The sequence below is a fragment of the Notamacropus eugenii genome, chromosome 1 (genome assembly GCF_028372415.1).
Source record: "Notamacropus eugenii isolate mMacEug1 chromosome 1, mMacEug1.pri_v2, whole genome shotgun sequence".
NCBI lineage: Eukaryota > Metazoa > Chordata > Mammalia > Diprotodontia > Macropodidae > Notamacropus > Notamacropus eugenii.
This window is the reverse complement of record NC_092872.1, coordinates 484,594,177-484,618,147: the sequence shown is the minus strand read 5'-3', so window position 1 is coordinate 484,618,147 and position 23,971 is coordinate 484,594,177. Positions and strand designations below refer to the sequence as shown.

The window sequence follows — 23,971 nt, the reverse complement described above, 5'->3', positions numbered from 1 at the left end:
TTACTCAGTAAATAGAGCTTTGATGGATTCCCAGGATTCTTCCCAAAGCTGATCTGCTAAAATGACACTTTTTATTACTGTTCATAAACGCCAATCTCCTGATGCTGCTGGGAGATTACATTTAAGCTGTGGGCAAACTTGCTGGTCCAGTGGCTCAACAAGCCAGGGCAAGAGAGGTTAGTATTTAGTGCTTCTTTCCATCAGAGATTGCTGGGCTAGGCAGTGGTTGGCAAGAAAAGTAGGGATTGGGGGCAAAAGTGAATAGGTATTGATATGGGAATGGTCTCTTACCGGAGAGCTACTTTCCAGAACAATTCCCTTCTTCCCTCTTGTAGTGAGACTAGGGCAGACATTTAATCTTAACTGTTATTGCTAGGTAGGAAGAGAGGAACTGGGTATAGGGAAATCTTCTCTTGAAAAGGCAAGACCTAGTGATCAGTACCAAAGCTCGACTTTCTTGGGTTCCACGTCCAATTTTGCTTCTGGCTTATTGTGTGATCTGGAACAAGAATCTCATTTTTTCTTGTCTTTAAAGGGACTGAAAGTATGTTCCTGGTGGAGCTTTCTTTTTGAACTGGACATTGGATTAACAGCCATAGAGCATTCTTCATGGAATGTGACCTGACCCAGACTCTTTTAATTACATAGGGTATTGTCTCTTTCCTTTCTCCCTTCTTTTTGTCCTGAACTCAGTAATCAGTAGTGTTGAAAAACCCAATGAGAAAAAGAGACTGGTCTGATCCTATACATTTTATATAAAGTCTCTTTCTGCAGATACTAGTAGCTCATATTGATTGTAAGTGTGTTCATTCATATCAGGACTTATTTTGGGACTGGCAAAAATTTAAAAAGTGTAACTTTCATTCAAATGAATAATGGTCCAGAAATCTAAATCTCTTTTTTCCCTCAGCTCTGCAGTCTTTCATCCGTGCCTATGCAACCTATCCCAAGGACCTGAAGCACATATTTCATGTCCGGGCCCTCCATCTTGGTCATGTGGCCAAGAGCTTTGGGCTTAGAGATGCCCCCCAGAATCTAAGTTCCTCTTCTGGAAACAAAAGGAAGTCAAAGCTGAAAAGGTAAGATGAACTATGTTTCCTTTCTCCCTACCAAATGTAAAAGTAAGCACAAACAGCTTCCCGAAAAGCCAGAAATGAGTGTAAACATGTTGTTTGGTCTGGTAAAAGTATAAGAATCAGAGTCTGCGTTCCTCCCAAGATGAAGCCTTCCATCTTTTATTCTGGAGGTAAAGGATTACCAGTGTATCTTCCAGTGACTATAACAGATCTTTGCTACAGAACAAAAAAGGACTAGTCTCAACTCTTCAAATCTTCTTCAGAAAGTGAGACCTTTAGTCTCATTAGTGACAATTGCAACAGAATTTTGATAATCAGATTTGCTCTCAGCCTTCAGATGGACGGGAACCTATGTAATCTGCTCAGTGTCCCTCCCTATCACATTTGCTGTTATCACTGTTTTGGCTTCATACTCTCTGTTACAGGCTGCACATATAGTGGCTACACAGTGTTTTACATTTAGACCTCCCCCCCTTTTTTATTTTTAGAGTAATGAGCACTAATTAAAACTGGATTAAAATCCTATCCTATTATGATCACATTGACTTCCTTTTTTGCTTTTGAAAAACGAAGTAATTTTTTAAACCTTATTTTCAAAAAATGGACTTGTTGATAGCTTTTGTTTTTATATCATCTGTATTTCCCTTTATTGCCACATATATTTTGCCCTGCAATCATCCAGACAGCCATCAACCTTATAACAAAAAATTTTTAAAGGGTAGGAAAAAAAAATCAGCAAAACCATTCAACCCACTAGAAAAAGTCTATGTCATATTCAGTATTCTCCATGGAGGGGAGATGTCTTCTTAAATCTCTGCTTTAGGGCCAAGCTTGGTCTTTATGTTTTTTATAACATTCAGTTTTTCATTATTGTTCTTTGCATTAACATAGTTGTGGTCATTGTGTATATTGTTTTCTTGACTCTGCTTATTTCAGTTTTCATAGTCATGTGGACCTTTCCATGATTCTCGGTATTCATCATATTCATCATTTCTTCTAGCAGGGCAATATTCCATTTATTCATGGACCATAATTCGTTTAGCCATTCCCCAATCTCCTGTGTTTTCAGATCTTTGCTGCAATGAAAAATGCTGCTAGACATGTTCTAACAAATGTGGGACCCTTCTTTTTGTCACTGACCTTCTTAGCAGTACCCCAGAAAGAGAGGGGGCTTTATAGCAACTGTGGCTTTATTCGATGCCTAGTAGAGAGCTCTGTTATTTTATCAAATGAGATGATATTTGTAAAGTGTTTAGCACAGTGGCTGCTTAATAAATAAATGCCTGTTCTCTTCGCCTTTCCCTTCCCTTCTGTGTTTTATGTGGGTACTTCTGTAGTACTTTTCAAATGTTGATGCTGGATTGTGAAATGTTACTGGCATGGAGACATAAGCAACCTCCCCTTAGAACTAGCTTATTTAAAGAGGATGCCAAGGAAAGGAGTTGTGTATGACTGGTATAGTTGTATTTGGTAATAAACTTTTGCCCCGACTTATCTGTAGAAAGGGAATAAGCATTTATATAGCACCTACTATGTGCCAGGCTCTCGGCTAAGTTTTTTATTTTTTAACAAATGTTATCTCACTTGATTCTCACAACAACCTTGCCAAGGTAGGTGCTATTATTATCCCCATTTTACAGATGAGGAAACAAAGGCAGGCAGAAGTTAAGTGACTTGCCCAGGATCACACAAGTTAGAGAGTGGCTGAGGTTAGATTTGATCTTTGGTCTTCACTCCAGCACTTCAGTGATCACTGAACCACGAACTGCTACAGGAAACTCTGGTCTCCCTGGCCCTAAGATACTGACATCCTCAAGAAACTAGTGGGTGCTATCCTAGGAAATGAGAGCTTAGGGGTAAGGGAGTCCTACTAGAAAAGCATTGACCTGCGAGATTTAAGAGCCTTTGCCTTGTTACCTCCTTTGTAAAATGAAGAGGTCAGACTGGATAGTTTCCAAAGGCCCATCCAGCTCTGCCAGAGAGTCCATCTTTAGGTTTTCAAGTTGTCCAGAAATTTACTTTCAACAGATATATCCCTACTACCGCCCATAATTTTCCTCCAAAAGCCACAGATGCCAGGTAATCTTTGATTAGTTAATTAAAACCACATCTCCCTGCAAATTACAATGGCATAAATATGGCTAGATCTTCTGGTGTATCTATTCTGGGATTACTCCCTAATCTGTGTGCAGGCTGGATCACTTCCTAACAAGAATAAGCATCTGCAGCTGGGTGCCAGGGACCATTTCTGCCCTCAGGGAGCTTATGTTCCATTGGGAGAGACAACCTATAAAGGTAGATAGCTGCACTTTATGTAGGGATGTAAAAAAACCAATATTGGCTAATCCTGTGATATGGGAGTGGAGGGTGGGGCAGGGAAACCAACCATCCGGAAAGGACTTCTGAAGGAACTCGTATTTAAGCTGTCTTGAATTGTTCAGGGGAGAAAAGACTTTTCATTGGCCCTTGGGCCAGAGGAGGGGGGGGTCCTCAGATAGTTCAGAACAATTGTTTTTTGTTTAGCATGCTGTTCTTTCTGCATTGCCGTAATGAATAGCGCTGTACACCTTTCCCAGCTGCCCTCTGGGCACACCTAAGCAAAGGCCATGATTTCCCACATCTTGCAACATACATTTATTTATTTGTATGTATGTGCATGTAAAACGCTAAATATCTACGTGTGTTGTTCACTCAAGAAGTTTTGACGCAGTTTTCTCCAGCCTGTTCCTGTCAGCTCGTCAGCCTTGACAGTGCCTGGTTTTTCTGTGATATAGAACAGTAAAGGGACTTGAAAAATCAGACATTCTGGGGTTCATTAAATCTAACCTGAGTAGGACCTGAATTGTGGACTCTTGGGTGTTTTATAAAATTCCTGCTTCCTGTTAAGTTAAAAATTAAAATTTCTTGAATACTTTATTTTAAATAATATTAACATTTCCTCACGGGAATATTAATATATTACGTATGCTTTTATGTTATTATAGTAACAGCTTCAAAACTGAATTCAAATTCTGTTTGTATCACTTACTACCTCGTGACCACAGGAAATTACTTAACCTCTCTGACAGGCCTTAGTTTCCTCACCTGTAAAATAAAGGAATTATGGTCCTATGAAGAGGATCCTATAAATCCTCAGCACAGATACTTCATAAACGTTTTCTCTACCAATTGGCTTCTGCATTCCAGTGCCACAGTGGGAATAGGGACCATGCTATGGCATCTCTGCTTCTCTCAAAGTAGCCATGAAGGCCAGAGGTACAGAGGGAGCAGGCACCTGCTGTCACTCACGAATTGTCCTGGTCAGGTCTGACAATTTGCATTATTATATGACTGCCTTGCAGGAGAACTAAGACATCTCCTAAGGGAGAAAAGGTGAACTCCCTCAGGTTTCCCCAACCCAGATGTTCATTTGTGTGCCAGGGATGCTGAACTGCCATGCATCAGAGTTAGGGCTAGGGATTTGGGGGTTTGGTTCCTTTCAGATAAGCAGCAATGTCTCCAGTTTCATTGATATTGAATGTGTGATGAAACATCTGAGTTCAAGGGGGAAATGTCCCCAAACTGGGTGGTTCTTGGACAGACATTCAAACTCTGAGCTCCATTTTTCCCTCCTTAAAATGGGGACACTTGGAGATAGCCTAGCAGAAGAAAGGAAAAGAATACATACACAGAGAGAGAGAGAGAGAGGGAGAGAGAGAGAGAGAGAGAGAGAGAGAGAGAGAGAGAGAGAGAGAGAGAGATTTTGACTGTTAATAAACACAATTTTGTTTCCAATTCTCATCTCCCTCACCACTCCCACCCCCACCTTGAACTTCAGTATTTTTGGTAAGTATATATTTTGGCAGCTGGTGTGAATTATTACTGGAAATTTTGTTAGTAAGCATTCATTCAAATAGCTGTGTTTCAGATTTTGATGTCTTCAGCTCCTCCCCAATCCTGGAGAATAGGGGTTCTGGGGGAGAGGGGGAGGTAGGAGGGGGAATTGGAGACTGCATTGTCCTTACCTTGAGAAGCCACCAGGGAGAGAACAATCCGCTGCCTCCTGCTTCAGTTGACCCTCGCAAGCAGATGGGCAACAGGACTGGTATACCCCTGTGAGCAGGGGATTTAAGAGGGCTTTATTTAGGGAAGAATAGGCTGATTAGCTGATAAAGAGCATGTAAGATGGTATGGGGCGGTCTTTGATGTCTAGCGGGCTCAGCAGGGAGCCTCGTGGTGAGTGACAGCAGTGTGTCATAGGATTACTCAGCTCGTGACAATGCAGCTCTCTGTTACTGCCTTGTCGCCACTCTGTTTCAGCTACTTTTTCCGTTGTTATGTGCTTCTTTTGAAGGCATTTCCCACCCCCACCCCCCACCCAGGATCCCCTCCCTGCCTTTATTCTACAGACGGCCACTCTGGGATACAGTAGGTAACTTTTTATTTGGGGGAAATGTTGTCATCCTGGGGTAAGAGTGACTTTGCAGCTAATCTGCGCGTGGACCGTATAATTGTGGTCAGGGTGAGAGGCAGAGAAAACTTGACAGATTTTCCACACCTCAGTCAGGGCTCAAACAAATGCCAGTTTGCTGCTTTCTGAGGACTGGGCAGGAGGAAAAAAAGTCTGCTAAACCCTATAAAGTCAGAAGAGTTACACTGTGGCAACAATTATTGTGTAGAGCTGAACCGTCTCTTCTGAAATCCATCTGTCGAGAAAGAGAATAGGGTCCTTATTATTTTAAATGGGGGACTAAAATAATAGCACTAAATACTCCAAACTATTCAGCTTTCCTCCTTATGGCTGTTTACTGCCAGTACCAGTCGTCCTGGAGTAATTATATATTGTGTACAAACATCTGATATCTGTTCACCAGGCTGCAGACCAAATCCTCTCCTGCTTCACCTGCCATAGAGCAAACAAGGGAGCCCAGACCCATAAGGAAGAGGGGTGGAGTTGTGCTGGGGAAGAGGAGATAGGAATCAGACCCAGGTTAGGAGGCCTACAAGTGTTTTCACCAAAAGACAAAGGGAACTTTTAATCTCTGTCACCTTTCTTCTACATTTCTCCCATTTTTTTTTTTGAAAAAGGAGAGCAACCATATTCCCCAAAGGATATCCTACCAGCCAGGTGTCTGTCTGCCTTTTGGATCCTAAATTCTGAAAGTAAACACTAAATGCTTTTTTCCTCCCATTGCACACAGAACCACATTCATAGTCACAGAAACTCTGACACCTGACACACAAACCTGCCAAAACTCCAATCCTGCACTTTATCAAGTAGTCGATAATATCAGGAACATATTGTGTGGGCCCACAGTGACAGTCAGCACTAACCAATGGTATCTCTTGGTGAAATGTATCTTTTATTTCATGCTGTGTAGATGCAGCAGTTTCTAAGATACAAAATCAACACACACTTTCGGCAGCCTACATGTTCCCAGCACCAGAAACTGGGCCTCAGTTTCTTTGGGATAGAAGACAACATGGATAAAATCCTGAAATTCACATTATTTTCCAAGTAGCTGGTCAGTTAGATGTGCCAGAGGTTAGCATAGCCTAAGGGAACATGTCTCTGTCATTTAACACTGTCTAAGAAGAGTACTCTAACTGGTGTCTCTTAAGATGTTGGTGTTGTCATCATAGCATAACAGGATCATCCTGCTGCTCCTTGGGGCTCTCTATATCATGCCTTAGGATGGTACTTTTTCCCCAGGGAGGTATGACCCATGCAACAGCCAAAAATTGTTCCATGAGGTACTTACTTCTTAAAACTGTTTATTCTGTGGCTGCCCGAGATGTGGTTCTGCCTTTGACTTCTGCCAACTTATTTCTTGGTTTCATTGGCCTTTGAATCAATTGGGTGCTACAATACATGTGGCACATTTGACTAGTAAACCAATCAGAATCATGGATTTAGAGTTGAAAGGGACCTTCAAGATCAACTGGTCCAAATCCTCATTTTTTACAGATGAAGCAACTGAGGCCAAGGGAGATTGTGTCTTGCGTGGAGTCATGTCCTCACATAGACATGTTGTTCATTTCTGTAATTCTTCCAAACATTACTTGTTTGTACTGTCTGAATGATATAGCATTCTTATGGAAATGAAATTTTATTATTTTCAAGTTGTTGTGTATAAAAGTCAAGATGTTACCAATTTATGTAAGGATGATATGTAGTCAAGTGTTAACCTAAACGTACAAAGTAATCACAAACATAAAGCCAATACTCAAAAAACTTAAAAAAAAAAATTCTTCCTGGATATTTTGCTCCAGTTTATGATATGCTGACACCAAGGATAAAGCAAAGAGTTCGAGGGTGCAAAGGGGTTATGCCTTGGTTATTGCCACTGTGGTCAAACAGCCATACCTAAGTATGCATGAGAAGAGCATAGAAGCACTTCCTGGAGTATTTGTGTTTCTCAAGTGCTTTAAAATTAGTTTGGTCTATCATGTGACCATTCTCCTGCAAATCTTTCATATACTTTGTGCTCTACAATTTGTTCATGAAAATTTTTTTAATTTTTTTCATAGAAAGCATGCTCTCAAAAATTTCAGCCACATCCCTCCACAAACTATAACAGTTATAAATTAGTGAATTCCAAATTCATGAGATTTTGATAAATTAGGAAGTTCCAAACTCTGAAGTTATGCCTCCTTTCCTCCCTCCTCCCCCCAGTCTTGAGCGTGAATTGTGATTCATTGATCCATTTGACAAACATTTCTTGAGAGCTTACTTGAACCTTCCTTGGAAGAGTTATATCTCATTGTCCATTCCCTCCAACCCCATATAAACTCCGCCATTTTGGGGAAGAGTGATACTATTTTTGTCTCTCATGGCTTTTTTTAATTAATTACAATAGAATTGTAGTTTTTGCATTGACTACAAGAGTCAGGAAAAAGGGATTGAGTTGAAGGTATATTAACTGGCAACCTTTTAACACCTTTGAACTTTACTTATTAGTAACAACCTTGAAAACACCAAACCAGCTCCCGAGAAGACGTACATTGAGAAGCTGCAGCTGTAGCTCCCTGTAAAGCAATAATCTAATCATTGGGAGCAGCTTGCCTGCCAATTTTTATGTGGCATTTACAACCTCCTTAATATCACTTAATTAGCTGAAGGAAAACTTGGAATCTTGCCCACTGAAAAATTTTTCTCGGTTTAGTTGGTCTACTCATCATTCTATAAAAAGACAAATTGGGCCAAATGTGATATCAGAAAATGAACAAAGCCACAATCTCTGAGATTCCCATATATGTGGGTGGGATGGTGGCAGAACCATAATGGAGTCTATTCACAATGACCCAATAGTAATTTAGGGACATGTGTTAAGCAGTGGGACAATGAAGAGCCAAAACAATAATCTGAAACTTTGAAAATATGTGTATAGACTGTGTAACCGTACCACTTGCTCTTTAGCAAGTTTAGCGGTAGTTCACTATCTGTTCTTTTCTTCCCAAAGGGCTTAGAGACAAACAAGTATTAACATATGGTTTTAATCCAAAAAAATGGGACCGAGAATAGGCAAGCAAGTCAATTCTCTAAAGTCATGAATCAGATATAGAGTAAGGACTTGAGACTTCCTCATCTTCTACTTTAATGAACATGCATGTAGTCACGATCACATTAGAAATCCACACCAACTGTCATACTCTCTGTTCCAAGCCCTGAAATGTCTAGTAACTTGGAAGGAGTTATAGATTCCTTGGACTGAAAAGAAGGAAGTCATCTAGTCCATCCGCAAACTTCTAGGTAGGACAAATTATCCTCTCTCTCTGTTCCCCCCCACCCCCAAAAAAAGTTTTCAGAAGGGGAGATTGTGGAAACTCATCTTTTTACTTTGGGCATGCCCCAACTCAAATTCCAAATACCCCCTTGAAACAATATATTACCTATATTACACAGTATATAACAAAGTATAACTTTCTGGCAACTCCTGCCCTCATACTTAGGAACTTCAACAAACTCTCTCACAAACACCTGAACTATTCAGTTCCGCCTCCTACTTACTTCTCATGATCTACTTCTGCACCCCATCTTAGCCACACAGAAAGATGGTGATACTCTCGATCTTGCCATCACTCACAAATGCACTTCCACCATGTTCAAGACTTCCTAAGTCCCCTTGTCTGACCATAATCTAGTGGTTTTCCACCTCACCCCCACCTTCCCATACCAAATCACACTCTTCTTCCACACCATTACTTCTAGTTCCTCAACTTCTCAATTCTCTCCTAGTCCATCTCCCTTACATTCTCTCCTCTATTCCCTATCTTGACTCCTTGATGAACCTTGAACTCCTTGGTTCTACTCTACACTGTCCTGGTCTCTTAAGTTCCTGATCTCTATCATATCACCAACTGCACCCACCCAAGCCTCAATCTTGTAAGACTTTCACTATATCCTTGCTCCTATATACATGCTGCTGAACAAAAATAGAGAAAATCACCCAACCATTCTGACTGAGTCCGCTACAAATTTATATTATGTAACCTCAACTGGGTGTTCCTAGATAATCCTTCTGCACATCTTCTGTAACAACTCACTATCCCACTCTCTGTTGTGGCTCTTCCAAACTTTTTCATTCTTCTTCAGACTTCCATGGTGCCCTCTTCTATTACCCTCTCAGGAGAGAACCTTGCCTCATATTTTACAGATGAAAATTGAGACCATTTGCTGGGAGCTTCCTCTTCTCCCCTCTTCTTCATTTCATATCATTCATATGCCTTTTGCCCCATCTAGTCCAACATGTCTCTGTCTCACATGAGGAAGTGGCCTTACTTCTTATCAATGCTAACCACCTGCACAAGTGATCTTATTCTGTCCCATTCCATTTCCAAAAGATCTTTTATCCCTACTCTCACTCCCTGCCAACTAACACATCCCCTTCTGCCTTCAAACATGTTCATGTCTCGCCCGTTCTGAAAAAGTTCACCTGATTTTTTCATCCTTGCTAATCATCATCCTACCAGTTGTAACTAAACTCCTTGAAAAAAACTGTCTACAACAGGTGCCTCCACTTTCTCTCCTTTCACTTTCTTAACCCCTTATAATCCGACTTCCAACCTCATCATTCCACCAAAACTGCTCTCCAAAATTAATAATGATCTCCTAATTGCCAAATCCAATGGGCTTTCTCAGTCCTCATTCTCCTCAACGTCTCTGCAGTTTTTGACACTCTTGATCCTCTCTCCTTTTTGATACTCTCTTCTCTCTAGGTTTTTGGGACACCACTCTCTCCTGGTTTTCTAAATGACACTTCTTGTTCCACAAACGAGACCCTCCATTTATTTGCTTTGGGCATTTTCTCTGTCTGTCCACCATGCCTGGAATGTTCTTCCTCTTCAATTCCACCTAACTGACTTTTCTAGCTTCCTTTAAGTCTCAACTAAAATCCCATCTTCTATTGGAAGTCTTTCCTAGACCCTCTTAATTATAGCACCTTCCCTCTGTTGTTTCCTATTTATCCTGTTGTATAACTTGTCTGTATATATTTGTTTGCTTCCCCATCCACCATTAGATTGTGAGCTTCCTGAAGGCAGGAAATGTCTTTTTGCCTCTCTACATCCTTACACTTAGCATAGTGCCTGACACATGGTAGGTGCTTTTATTGACTATTGGCATGGGCAGAGTTGTAGTCCTAGCTCAGTTGCTAATTAGTTCTGTGATCTTAAGGATTTTTAGTTAACTCCTCTGGGACTAAGTTTCTCAGCTTAAAAATAAGAGATTGGTCTAAAAGATCTGGAAAGACTCTTTCAACTCTGACATTCTGCGGATCTTTAAAAAAAGAGAAGCAGCTTTCCCTTATTAGAATGAAATTACATGTGGCCTAATTACTTGCAGTCTTTCATGAATCCAGGCTGTCTTGTAAATAATGGTAATTAGAATGTATGTGGTAACTTCTCCCCTTGGCTCAAAGCATATTTATGTGGTTTAGGCTTATCTTCACACTATCTGTGTGGAGTATATAGGGAACAGTATTATCATCTCTAAATGGAGAAACTAAGATTGAGGCCAACTGACCTGTCCAAGGTCACACAGCCAGTGGTAGGTCTTTGGGCTCAAAGTCCTGAGTTGCATGGTCTGACTTTGAGAATAGAGGTTTTCACCATTTCACCATTCATAATCCTGATGATTGTAGACAAGCTAAGCAATGCCCATGCCATAGTTGCCACTGGCAAGCCTAAGATATAGGCAGAAAAGAAGGAAAGAGGAAGAAGGAGAGGATTGGGAAGAAGAAAGTGAAAGAAAAAGGAGAAAATGGGTTCAAAGGATGGAGAGTGGGGATAGAGTGCTCTAGTAAGGGGAGAAAATGCAGACTGATCATTGTAATACATCATATCATATAAAGGTATTCAAGTATTGTATAACAAAGTACCAGGCAAGGTTTTGGATGGGGAAGATTATTATTTATGCAGAAGATAAGGGAAGGCTTCGTGAAGAAAATGTCCTTTTTAAATTGAGTTTTAAAGAATGGATACAGGTTAACAGGGGCTGGAAAAAGATGAACATTTCACTTGGAGACAATGGCATAAGGAAAGACGGGAAGGCAGGAAAACACAGGACATATTTGGGGGACAAAGAGTATTCCAGTTTGGTTCATAAAATACATGGAACAGAAGTAAATAAAGACTGGAAAAGTAGAGGAATGTCAGATTGTGGAAGACCTTGAATACCAAGCAAAAAAAGAAATTGAATTTTAGTTGATAGGCAGTAGGCAGCCACTGATGATTCTTTGTTTTAACAGAGTATAATGACCAGATTGATGGATAAGAAATATTATTCTAGTAGCAGTATGAAAGATGAGCTAGAGAAGGTAGGCTAGAGGGGAAGGTGCCATGAATTGCTGCCCCTCCAATAACTTCTGTTTCCTCTTGTTGTAAGGAAGGCCTGGTACCCATCCCAATGGGTGACTATATTCATTACTTCAAATCCCATGTGTACATTCCAGTGATGCAGCTCCCAGGAGTGTCTGAGGAAGAGCACAATGGGCAATAGGGAACATAAATAGGCTTGAGATTCCATTGCTTAGCACAGGAGAGGAAGATCACTCAGAAGGGCATCCCCCCCCCCTGCTGATGGACCAGCTTGTCAGAGCAGCTGGCTCCGCTTTTCCAGGATCCTAAATAGAGGCAGTAAACCAGACCCTACTAATTAGACATGAGAATGCTCTGGTGCATCCTCATCCCCCGTACCAGGGCAAGAGCAAGCCTGCAGATGGAAGGTCAGAACACTTGACCTTAGTGACAAGGCCAAGTAGGAGACACTGGTAGCTATAAGGTCAGACATAACTGTGGCATGAGCAGAAGACCGTGGGTGTTACAGAGTGCTTACCACTTTCCCTTGACTCTTATCATCATCATCATCATTTGTACTTTGGATTCTGACTTAAGAACCAAAATGTGACATTCTGTGTTTTGAAATTGACTACAAATTGTATCTTTGAAACATCTATGCTGAGGATAGGATCTTTGTTTTCTGAACAGAACTAGAGATGAGAAGATCCCATTTGGTTGAATTTGCTTTTTGTAGCATTACATTAGCCATAGCTGGGCTCAGGTTCCAACCCAAATTTCATCTCTAAAGGTGTTTTCTTCAGTGATGGGAACTGAGTATTTCTCCATTTACAGGCTTGATGCAAATCTAATTTCCTGTTTCCTGTGCTCTCCCTATAGTCAGGTGCTGCTGGGCCCCTATTCTTTAGAACAGTCGTTTAATTATAGGTGTGCTCATGTAGCCTTTTACATTTGGCCTCTTGCTCCTATCACTTGGTTTTTTCCAGCTGACACCAAGCAATTACCAGCTTTCTGCCTTCTCACTGAACAAACACACCTTCATCCCCACCCTGCTAATGAGGCGATTAGAGGGATTTCACAGTGACCCTTAGCTTCCTCCACACCTGGGTCACCTGCAGACAGCAGCAACCACATGGTGTGCTTTCAGACAAGCAGCCAGGGCTGACAACAAAGAACAGGAACCCAACCAGCCTCTCTTGGGGGTGACGCCACAGACTGTCAAGTACACTGTTGCAGCCCTTGAAACTTTGGCCTTCTGCTGCATTGAAGCCCTGGAGCTGGAAGAAGGAAGGAAGTACAATTTGAATCAGTGACAGATACCAGGTGAGGGTAGATGCAACAGGAGATTATTCATCTTTTCACCAAAGCTTCTAATTCTTGAGTTTTTGAATTACAGGAAACTGAACACAAGGCAACACAGAAATATATGTGTAAATACACACACACACACACACACACACATACACACATACACAGATGTATATGTATGTAATACTCCAAGAAGAAGAAACCTTTGCTAGCTCATAAATTGAATTTCTATATAATTATCTTGAACATATAACCCCAAACCATTCATCTATCATTCTTTTTCTTCCCCAATGAACTACCTATCCCTAATTCCTTTTCTGCTGCAGGAATATGTATATCCTTGGCTACTCAACAATTTCTTTACTTGTATGGTAACAGAAAGCTCTTTCTCCACCTCCCAGATTTGCTGGGAGGAAAGCACTTTGTAAGCTATAACGTACTCTAGAAATGAAAGCTTTGATTGTTATTTGTTATGACCTATACAGTTCCAGTTAGTTTATGTCAGCCTCTTGTCATATCTTATTGTGAAGCGTTCGAGTTCCTTTGCATTTTCTTCTCATCCTTGAACTGATGCTGCCATGTTTCACCCCAATACATTGGACCTGACATTCCATGATATGAGGTAGTATTGTAACCATTTACAAGTATTAGATTGTAAGTTTCCTGGCAGAAGGGACCATATCTTATTTATTCTTGTCTCCCGATGCTTAGGTCAGAGCCCTGCACAGAGTAGGCATGTAATAAATATTATTTGAATTTTCCTGCTCCACAGGAAGAATGTCATTTGGGAATGCCAATCTTTGCAGCTTTTCAGGCCCTTTTGTAGACTCAGTATACATTCCCTAGATCCCTTTCAGAAGCTACTTCAAAATAAGCATTAAGGAAAAGAATAAGTTTCTAAGATATGTGAAGTATGTATATAATAAGCCATTTTCTCCAAATCCAGAAAGGACTGAAAAAGTTAAATTAAAAAGAGACATTTTAGTTGGATACAAGGAAGAACTTGAATTTTATTGTCAGGGTCACCAAATATTAGAATAGACTCAGAAGGGAGGTTGTAGAATCTACATTTCCAAAGTTTTTCATGACAAGTGACAGTTATCACCCTTGGATTATATGGCTATTGACTTGCCTAAAGGCAGAGAGCTAGACCAATTAATTTCTCTAGGCTACTTTTGTTCTAGATTCTGTGAACTAGAAGCAGAGAATGAAGCTTGAATTTTACTATATGAATCCACTGCTTCTAATTAGGTCAGAACTCGTTTGGCAATTGCATTATAAGTCATTTAAAGCATAGTAAACTTACCGTTGACTACATCTTAACACTGAGCTTGTTCTTGAAAGTCAGAACTAAGATCAATGCCAAACAAGGGGAGGGGAGGATGATTGCAATTCAATAGAAGGAAAAACTTCCTAACAATTAGACCAGACCACCAATGGAAGAGGCAGAATAGGTGGTAAATTCCATGTCAAAGGAGGTCTTAAAGCAGAGGTAGGGTAATCATTTACTTGTAGGGATGTTGAAGAGGGGATTCTTGATCAGGTGGGAACTGGAATACATGATTGTCGAGGACCTTTCCAACTTTAAGATTCTATGTTGATGGAAAGGATCTTTCCATTAAATTAATCAGTTCTACCCTACTCAATATGTGGGAGTTGAAGCAGCTTATAATATGAGCCTCAGCAAAATAATAATTTCTCTTTGTCCACAAAGAATCAACAAAAATTTTTTCTATGAATTGCATTTATTGATTGGCATTTTGCTGTGTGTGTATTCAGTAAATACATATTAAGTGCATATTATGTACAGGTTGTTGTCTAGTCGTTCAGTTATGTCCAACTCTTCATGACCCCCTGGACTGTAGCATGACAGTATTGTCCATGGGGCTTTCTTGACAAATATACTGGAGCCGTTTGCCATTTCTGTCTCCAGGAGATTGAAACAAACAGGTTAAATGACTTGTCTAGATTCACACAGCTAGTCTGAGGACAGATCTGAACTTAGGTCTTCTTGACTCTAGGCCCAGCGCTCTATCCACTGAGCCACCTAGCCTCCATGTACTGATAGCAAGGACGAAAGGAAACAAGCATGTGTTAAGACTCCTACTTTGAGCCAGACACTGCTAATAAGATAATACAAATATTATCTCATTTGATTGGTTACTGGTGAGGTTATCATATTCCTAAATCTAGAACTGACAGTGCCTAGTGCTCTGGGCCATTGTCACCCCTTCATCACCTACTTCTGCCTCCCTCCCAAATCCAGTGGCAGTTTCTAAGCATCTGCACATCCATGTGGTGCTGATATAGGCATTAAAATGCAATGGAATCTGCTTAATGATAAGAATTAGAAAAGGTTCCAGTGTCTCAGACTAACAGTGACTTAAATGTTTACACATATAGTAAATGACAGAGCTCAGACTAGAATCCAGTTCTCCTACTTTAGCCTCATTATCTTACCATTATCCCCTTAACCCAAAGTTTATTAGGGCTGCTCTTTATCCAATTCCCTGTAGGTAATCACCTTCATTCACTTAAACAAGTATTTACTGAATACTTGCTATGTGCCTAGCACTGTGCTGCTTCTTGAATCAAGTCTTAGAATTTTCCTCCGTTCTTTTGCAGCTCTTTACATGTGATGTTAGGGTAAAGTCCATTTTTTATGTCTGTCCTCAGGTCTACAGGGTATTTAGCATTAGTGTCTGATGTTTGTGCAGAGTACACTAACAAAATAGTGAGTCTTCTGAAGCACCAGTAGTTTTTCAGAAGAGCCAGGTTTATATAGTCCAGGCTGATCAAAGAGGCAGCCCAGTGGTGTGCCAGAAACTCACCCCACTCTCCACCCATGCTAAAATAGAACCCAAAGGTTAAGAGGCTCCTGTGGCTAATCCCCTTCCTTAGAGGACTATAAAGATCTGATAATCTGATCCACTTCAGGAGGCTAAATTACCATCCCACGCTGGCAGCATCTTTACCTGAACTACTTTGTTGCACCAGAGGGACCGGTTGTCAAATTCTCCCTGGAGTTGTTTGTTGCTCTTCTTGTCATTGGAGAGCCACCAGAATTCTGTTCAAACGTTGCTGCCTTTTCTTCTTCCCTAAGAGCTAGGGAGGGCGAAGAAATTTCTCAATCATTGCCATCTTATCTAAAGTCATTGCCACTTCTCCCCTGATCACACTTGAAACCAGGGTTTTTCCATCCCGTTTTGGGGCATATTTTCACTTGGAATTCCTTTGGGTCTATCTGTGGCCCTAGATAGTTTGTTTACAAGGTAGATCTTTCAGGCTTGAGAAAATGCATTTTACCAGACTTCAGTAGACTTTGAGGCATCCGAAGGAGTGTGTGTGTGTGTGTGTGTGTGTGTGTGTGTGTGTGTGTGTGTGTGTGTGTTTTGTAAAGAGGAGGCAAGGAAGTTTAAAAAAAAGAAAACCCAACAGCGTACCAAAATATATCTCAGTTCAATAAGAACCAATTAAAGCAGTTCTCTGCGTTTTCAGTATCAGACTTAGTTTGAAGTTCAAATTAAATCAACAGATATTAAGCACCTGATGTCTTCAGAGGTGTAATAGGTATGAGAATGGGTGGTGATGCAAAGTTTACATAAGATATAGCCCCTGCCCTCAGACAGTTTATAGTGTAATACAGGAATATAAGTATTTATATAAAATACTTGGCAAATATTAAAGCACTTTGTGTATGTTAGTTACTATTTTTGTTCAATCTTTTTAAGTTGTGTCTCACTCTTTGTGACCCTGTTTGGGGTTTTCTTGGCAAAGATACTGGAGTGGTTTGCCTTTTCCTTCTCCAGCTCATTTTACAGATGAGGAAACTGAGGGAAGTGATTTGCCCAGGGTCACACAGCCAATAAGTGTCTGAGGCTGGATTTGAACTCACTAAGAAGAGTCTAAGAGAGCCAGGTCCGGCACTCTATCTGCAATGACACGTAGCTTCCCCTTAGTTACTATTAATGCCAAGTATATTGACGTGTAAATTGAGCTAAGACTTTACTTAATTGGGGATACAAATACTATCTGTCCTTCCTGATGAGTTTCGGTTCAACTTTGAGGTTTACTCATCTTTTCACTGTAGTTAGATAAACGAATTTGTTTGCTGGTAACTACAGGATTACTCTTTTGGTGATTAGTGGTGAGAGGGGGACTTTGGCAAAAACCAGGAAGACTACAGGTTGGCACTGGAGAAGAATGAGACCTTAAGTTGCCAGGGCATGTTTAGCTTTAGAATTTTCCATTTTCCTACCTGCCTATTGCCTTGTGACTCAGGCAGGGCCTGCAGACCAGAGAAGTGGAGAACTAGCTTGGTCAGTAAATGAGGACCCCTATTTGGACTTCTTGAATGCTTAAAAAAAAAATCCAAATCCCATTCAGAGCTTGTCTTTACCAAAGGCAGAGAAACCAAAGCCATAGACTGAAAAACTGAACACCTGCTCACTCTGTGGAGCATAAGGATCCTCAGAGTAGTGACCTGGCACATTTTTCTACCAGGTCTGTAGAGGAATTAGGATTTGCTGGTGGTGGACTATGCCTTGGCTGGAAATAAAATTGTAAAATGCCTGGAAAATGTTTCAGTTGTCAACTTAAGTAGAGCAGGACCATCTCCAAGACCTGATTTCTATAGCATCTCATTTTCTGCACTGTGGACTTGGGAATGTTGAGCAAATACCCTTTGAGAACAGTTTTGTTTATCTTCTGTCAAATAGCATCCAGTACCCCAGAATCCTACCATATAGCATATACCCTTATTATTATTGATGAATTAATATGTCTTAGATACTGATAAAATAAGAATTCATTATAGGATCATAGATTTAGAGCTGAAAGGGGCATTTGAGATTATCTTGTCCAACCTCATTTTACAGATGAGGAAAACTGAAGGTAAAATAGATTAAGCAGATTTCCCTGAAGTCACATGAGGGGCAGCTAGATGGTGCAGTGGATAGAAGGCCAGGCCCGGAGTAAGAAAGACTCATTTTCATGAATTCATATCTGGCCTCAAACACTTACTAGCAGTGTGATCTTGGGAAAATCACCAAACCTATTTGCCTCAGTTTCCTCATCTATAAAATGAGCTGGAGAAGGAAATAACAAACCACTCCATTATCTTTACCAAGAAAACTCCAAATAGGGTCGCAAAGAGTCAGACACAACTGAAAAGGACTGAACAACAAAAGGTCACATGTATAATGAGTGGTAGTCAGACCTTGAACCCAGCTCCTTTAACTTCATTCCAGACCCCATTCCACTGCTTCTGTGATGTTATTGGAATATCCTCCAGTGCTACATCTTGGATATGGAGATTGATAGGTTCTCAAAACCACTGTTGATGGTATGTTAGCCCTGGAAGAAACTATCAAACTTAAAAGATTTCAGATATTGGCCCAGTGTTGGACTGTACATCTCTCTTCCAAAGATCAGCTTAAGTAAGTTTATAGAGCTTCATCACTAGAGAGTGAATAATGAAGTGACTATTTTTTTTCAGCCATAGAAACTTAAAACTGTCTACAAAGGTATGAGGTACTGTGTTCTGCATCAGTAGTGATGTGCCCACAATGATGAAATCATGGGTCCTTGAATTATTTTTATATGTGTGTATGTGTATATGTATGTATGTGTATATGTATATGCATATATATGCACACACATATCTGTTTATATATGTGTATACATATACATGCCCATTTTTTTTAGGTTAAATTTTATTTTATTTTCAAGCAAGAATAATCTTTCTCTCTTACTTCCCTGCCCCCCCTTCCAACCGTGTTGAGAAAACAAGAAAAACAAAATCTCTGTTGCAGGCATGCATAGTCAAAGCAAAACAGAATTTCTCATTGGCCATGTCTTTTTTTTTAATTGTTGCAGTATGCACTGAGTCCATCACTTCTCTGTCAGGAGGGTGGGCAGTATGTTTTATCACAAATTCTCAGAAATTGTGATGGGTCATTGTGTTGATCAAAGTTCTCAAGTTTTCTAAGGAAACAAGAATTTCTTGGGAAATACATGTAATATATTTTGTTTGTTTTGTTTTATTCAGCCAACATCCATCACACACATGTATGATTAATCAAAACAAATTTCCACATTGGCATACATATATGTATTCTTATCTCACCAAATATACATTTATACAGATATCTATTTTTTAATATATGTGCTCAGGTAGATTAAAACCTATGGGCTCTCTTGGCTAAGAATGCAGGTTTGCCAGCCTCCTTGTCTTTGGCTGAAAGTTTTGGTTGGTGACACAGCCCGTGCCATTTTTGTAGGCAATTAGTGTATCAATCAGCCAAGTAATATTCTATTTATTTATTTTGCTTTAGCAGTGGCAGGAAAGATCTTTGAAGTGCAGAAGCTTATGCTGGGGAAGATATTTTGACTGATACTTTGCATATTTTGAAACCCAGGTTGTTACATTTAAAATTATACACATTGTGAACACCTAGCTTCAAACAAGGGGGAAGAAAAAGCATTCCTTCCTGTCAGAACCTTTTCACTCTGTCTGTCATATAACCCAACTAAAAATAAACTGCAGGCACATAGAACTGGCAGCCATCAGTTTGGAACAAGTTAAGTTCTCTTAACTGCCGGGCCTGTCTCCTGCCTTTTCCAAATCACAAATCAACCGCCTTGCAACTTGGACCTCAGTCAGGTACAGAGAGGGTACATGAGCAGGGGCGCTGCCGAATGAGAAATAGCATCTCATAGAAGAGGCCCAGTGGAGTATCAAGAGTGCTAAACCAGGGGTAGGAAGAGCTGGGTTTTAGTTCCTGCTCCTTCGCTAATTTGTTATGTTAACCTTGGGCAGCTCATTTGACCCCTGTGGGTTTAGTTTGTTCACCTGTTAAAGGAGGATGAGACTTGCTCTACTTACTTGACAGAGTAGTGATGGAGGGGAAGGGAAAGGGCATAAGCATGTATATAGTGCCCACTGTGTGCCAGGCACTGTGCTAAGTGCTTTGGAAATATTTCATTTGATCCTCAAAACAACCCTTCAAAGTAGGTGATATTTTTTATTTGTGAGGGACACATATCCCCCTTTTACAGTTGACAAAGCTAAATTAAATGGAGGTTAAGTGACTTGCCCAAGTTCATATAGCTAGTATGTGTCTAAGTCTAAATTTTAACTCAGGTCTTCCTGGCTCTAGGTCCAGAAACTAATCACTGTGCCACTTACACTTGCCTTTGTAAACCTAAAAGCACAATGTAAATGTATACTCATTGTCATCATAAAGTCGTTTTCCACTCCTTAAAAGAAAAAAAAGATAGCCCTTTGTAGGTGTCGCCATGAATAACTCAGTCAGGAGTTTAAATTTTGCTGGAAAGGGCTACCCTCCATTTGCCAAAACATTTTACTACACTCAACTGTCTCTAGGGAGTAGAAGTAATAAAAGCTTAAAATGAGGTTTTTTCCTTTTTGTCATAGCATCATGGACTTTGACCCTAAGAGGCTATTTAGCCTAATTCCCTCATTTTACAGATGAGGAAACTGAGGCCATTTGATTTGCTGAAGGTCACACAGGAAGTATAAACATCCAAGCTGGCATTTGAACCCAGATCCTCTGACTCCTGGCCAATGGTTTTTCCATCGTAGCATGTTGCTTTGGTTTGCTTTGATGTTTGGATGGAGGACAGGAGGCAAGAAGCCGTGAGGACTGAGGGTAGCCATGTTGAACATTTCCAGTAATCTCAAATGAAATGCTCTTCGGTAACATCCACAGATATGATCTCTACTGGCATAATGAAATTAGTAATAGAAGTTTAGAAGTTTTCATTTGAAGTTTTCCTCTTCTTAACCCTCCCCATTCTCCTGTCCCCCACAAATAAACAACCTTTAAATTGCTTTTTCCTAGCAATCCAGATAATTGCTTCAAATCTTCATTCTGGTAGTAAGGACATGTCTTCTCATACTACCTAATTTGTACTTCTGTACAAAAAAGAATACCATTGGAACAATGATCAATATCATATACATTTCAATATATCATAATTTTGAGTCAAGTCCTTTGGAACATAACTGCATAAAGTCTGATATAACTTGGTCTTATAACCTTTTATAATTTATTTTGCAAAGCAGGTGTTAGCTGTCTCCTCTGATTCCTGTCTTACACAAAGTTTCTACTTACTTAGACTCTAAGTCCAAGAATTTGTCCACTATTGTCTTCATCCTAGATCGAAAAAGGAAAAAGCAAGAGCAGGGATAAAAGCATAATCTATCTTCTCAAAAATATACCGTATTCTTAATGCCTAGGGAATTATTACAAAACCAGTGGGCACTAATTAGGTGCCAGTAATGGCATTTTTGCCATGTGTTGTGTGTTTTCAGTGGTCATCACTGCTTTTGAAAATAAATTTGAAACCCATCCATGTGTCTTAAGAAACATTAAATATTTCACTCTGCAGTTTATGTAATCATTTTCCTTATGTTTGACTGAACTTCTACAAATTTCCTTCTCTGATCTTCTGATCAAATGGCAAGGCTACCGTCTTTTGAAAACAGTTACTGCAGTTCAGCAGCTGAAATTGATTTTAAACCTTTGGCATTTTTCAGTGTGGATTACTGCAGTAGAGAGACCTCCCTCCATTACCCAAGGCTTGTGTGCAGTGTTGGAAAGGCTGCAGTTGTGGCCAATATTTGAGACATAAACCAAGCTTCCCAAATGTATCTTGGCACTTGATTTTGAAGGGACCAAAAGATTAAAAAGCCCTCCCAGTCCAATGAAGGAATGCCTATTAGCTAATCTATTCAGCCATCTAGACCACAGAAAGGTCTGTTTGAAACACCAGTCAGCCGTCTTCAATGTCTCGAGAGAGCTAGAGTCCTCCTTATTACTATCTGTGGATTGTTATCAGTGAGGGACGATTATTTTTTTTAACTGAGTTGGGGTTACTGTGGTTGCTATTAAAGTATTTTTATTACTGAATGTTGTTGAGTTTTAGGGTGGGCTTTTTTTTTCCTTTGGCAAACTGCTGTATCATACACCTCATTTGCCATCAGCCTGTGTTCCTTTTTTTCCATGAAAACAACAGTACAGAACAAAGCCTCACTTTTAAAAATGCCATGATATTTTGCCACCATTATGAAAATCTGTCAGCGCCGTATCTAATCTTCTGGTACAGAGAATATCAAAACAAGCACCATTGAAGGGATTGTACTTCTGTTAATACAAAAATGTCAGTTTCACAGCCTCAGAACCAGCCACCATCAGCCTATCTTAGAATGAAAAAAAATAAAGTTTCTTTTCTCCCCCTCCCCTTCCCTGCTTTTACTCTTCCCTAGGCCTGACCTTCATAAGAAGACCCAGAGTAAACACCGTCTTGCTGAAATCTTGCGTTCAGAATACTCAAGTGGGATGGAAGCTGGCGGCGCCAAGGTCAAAAAACAAAACAAACATGGAAAACCCAGCAACCACACACTGCAGAGCTGAGTTGGAGCTTCCAACCTTTGCTGTGGGGGGAAGGAAGAGAAAATCTGTCTCCATGAAACACTAGAAAAGCCCACAAAGATGTTCTGTGGGCCAGTGAGACTTAGCTAAGACTTCTCAAAAACTGCCTCTGTACATAGCACTGAGCCTCTAGATGGATCCTGGAAGTTCTGAATTGGTAAATGTCCTATTTTTGTCAGAGGAATCTTATTAAAAATAAGCGTGTTTCTCCTTTCCGGCATACCAAATTTCAAAACATAATTGAACCCACAACCGTTATCTTTTGTGAGTGGAACAAAAATAGAAACCAAGGGGAGTAACATCACAGCAGCAATTAGCTAATTACTTGATATCTATATTCATTCCATTGACACTGGAATCTGAGCAGTCCTTTAAGTGAGCAGGAGTAAAATGAAAGACAAAAGACCTCCATCCTAAGTCACTGAACACATTTGGATGTGCCATACAACAAAAGTCTACTAGAATCCAGGCTAGCCTATAAAAATGTATTAACCCTGCTGTCACATACCAGCATTTTAGCAAAGTTCCACTGTGTTTTATTTTTGTACTCTTTAGTACCTTTGATCTTATTTGTAAAGCACTATTTGTGACATGAAGAATAGCTATGTGACCTCGAACAAGTCATATTCCTTCTCAGAGCCCAAGTTTCCCCATCCAGAAAGTAAAGGGGGCAAGATTCATTGATTTCTAAGGTCTCTTCCAACTCTTGAGATATGATTCTGTGAAATGGGTATGTATGAGAAGAATTTTATTTCTTAAAATTCCCTTTCTCAATGCATACATGAAGTGATCTGTAAGAAGGACTAAGAATCATTTTATAAAAGTAATCCAAAATCCCGTAGTGTTGTGGTATATCATGAATCTCCTTGTTTTCTCTCAATATGTTGCTGTAAATACAGTGTCACTTTTCTATTATTCCTTGCATTGTTCCTTCTCCAGTGTTCCTCAGAAAAGGTATTCTTTCAGGGCTAATTGATTTACTGTTGCCATTTTACTATTTGTCTAAAGTCTAAAGGCCCCAGTGCTTTTCTTCCTGGTGAAACCCAACAGGGTTCCACAAGAGGCCTGGGCTTCTTTGTGTTGTGACCTGGGGCACAGCTTCCCCACTGGGTCTGGCTGCAGGGCTGGTGAGAGCCCTGTTCCCCCCTTGAAAAGTGTTGATATCCCAATCAATGTAATATTTACATACAGGAAATGCTAGAGAAGGCCACAAGAGAAAGGGCCCAATATCTCAGCAGTTTCCTTCATGATGCAGCCAGCTTGACATTGTCATTTCCTGGCCATCCTCCTCTGTGATTACTAAATGACCATGTGTAGATTTTGTGACAAAGTTCTGAGATATTCCAGAGGAAA

General features: G+C 40.2%; 1 protein-coding gene across 6 annotated transcripts in view; it reads left to right on the top strand.

Moving 5' to 3' along the window:
* DDX31 (DEAD-box helicase 31) overlaps window positions 1-23,533 on the top strand; it is an 87,514-nt gene extending 63,981 nt beyond the window's left edge. For 5 of the 6 annotated variants that reach the window (XM_072632800.1, XM_072632799.1, XM_072632797.1 and 2 more), the window contains 2 exons: window positions 911-1,079; window positions 22,453-23,455. In XM_072632800.1, coding sequence (XP_072488901.1) covers window positions 911-1,079; window positions 22,453-22,600 — 317 coding nt within the window. In that variant the 3' untranslated portion in view covers window positions 22,601-23,455. Of the gene's footprint in view, window positions 1-535; window positions 650-910; window positions 1,080-22,452 lie in introns of all 6 variants that reach the window. The other variant, XR_011972242.1, reaches the window with a different exon arrangement.
* Window positions 23,534-23,971: the final 438 nt, after the last annotated feature.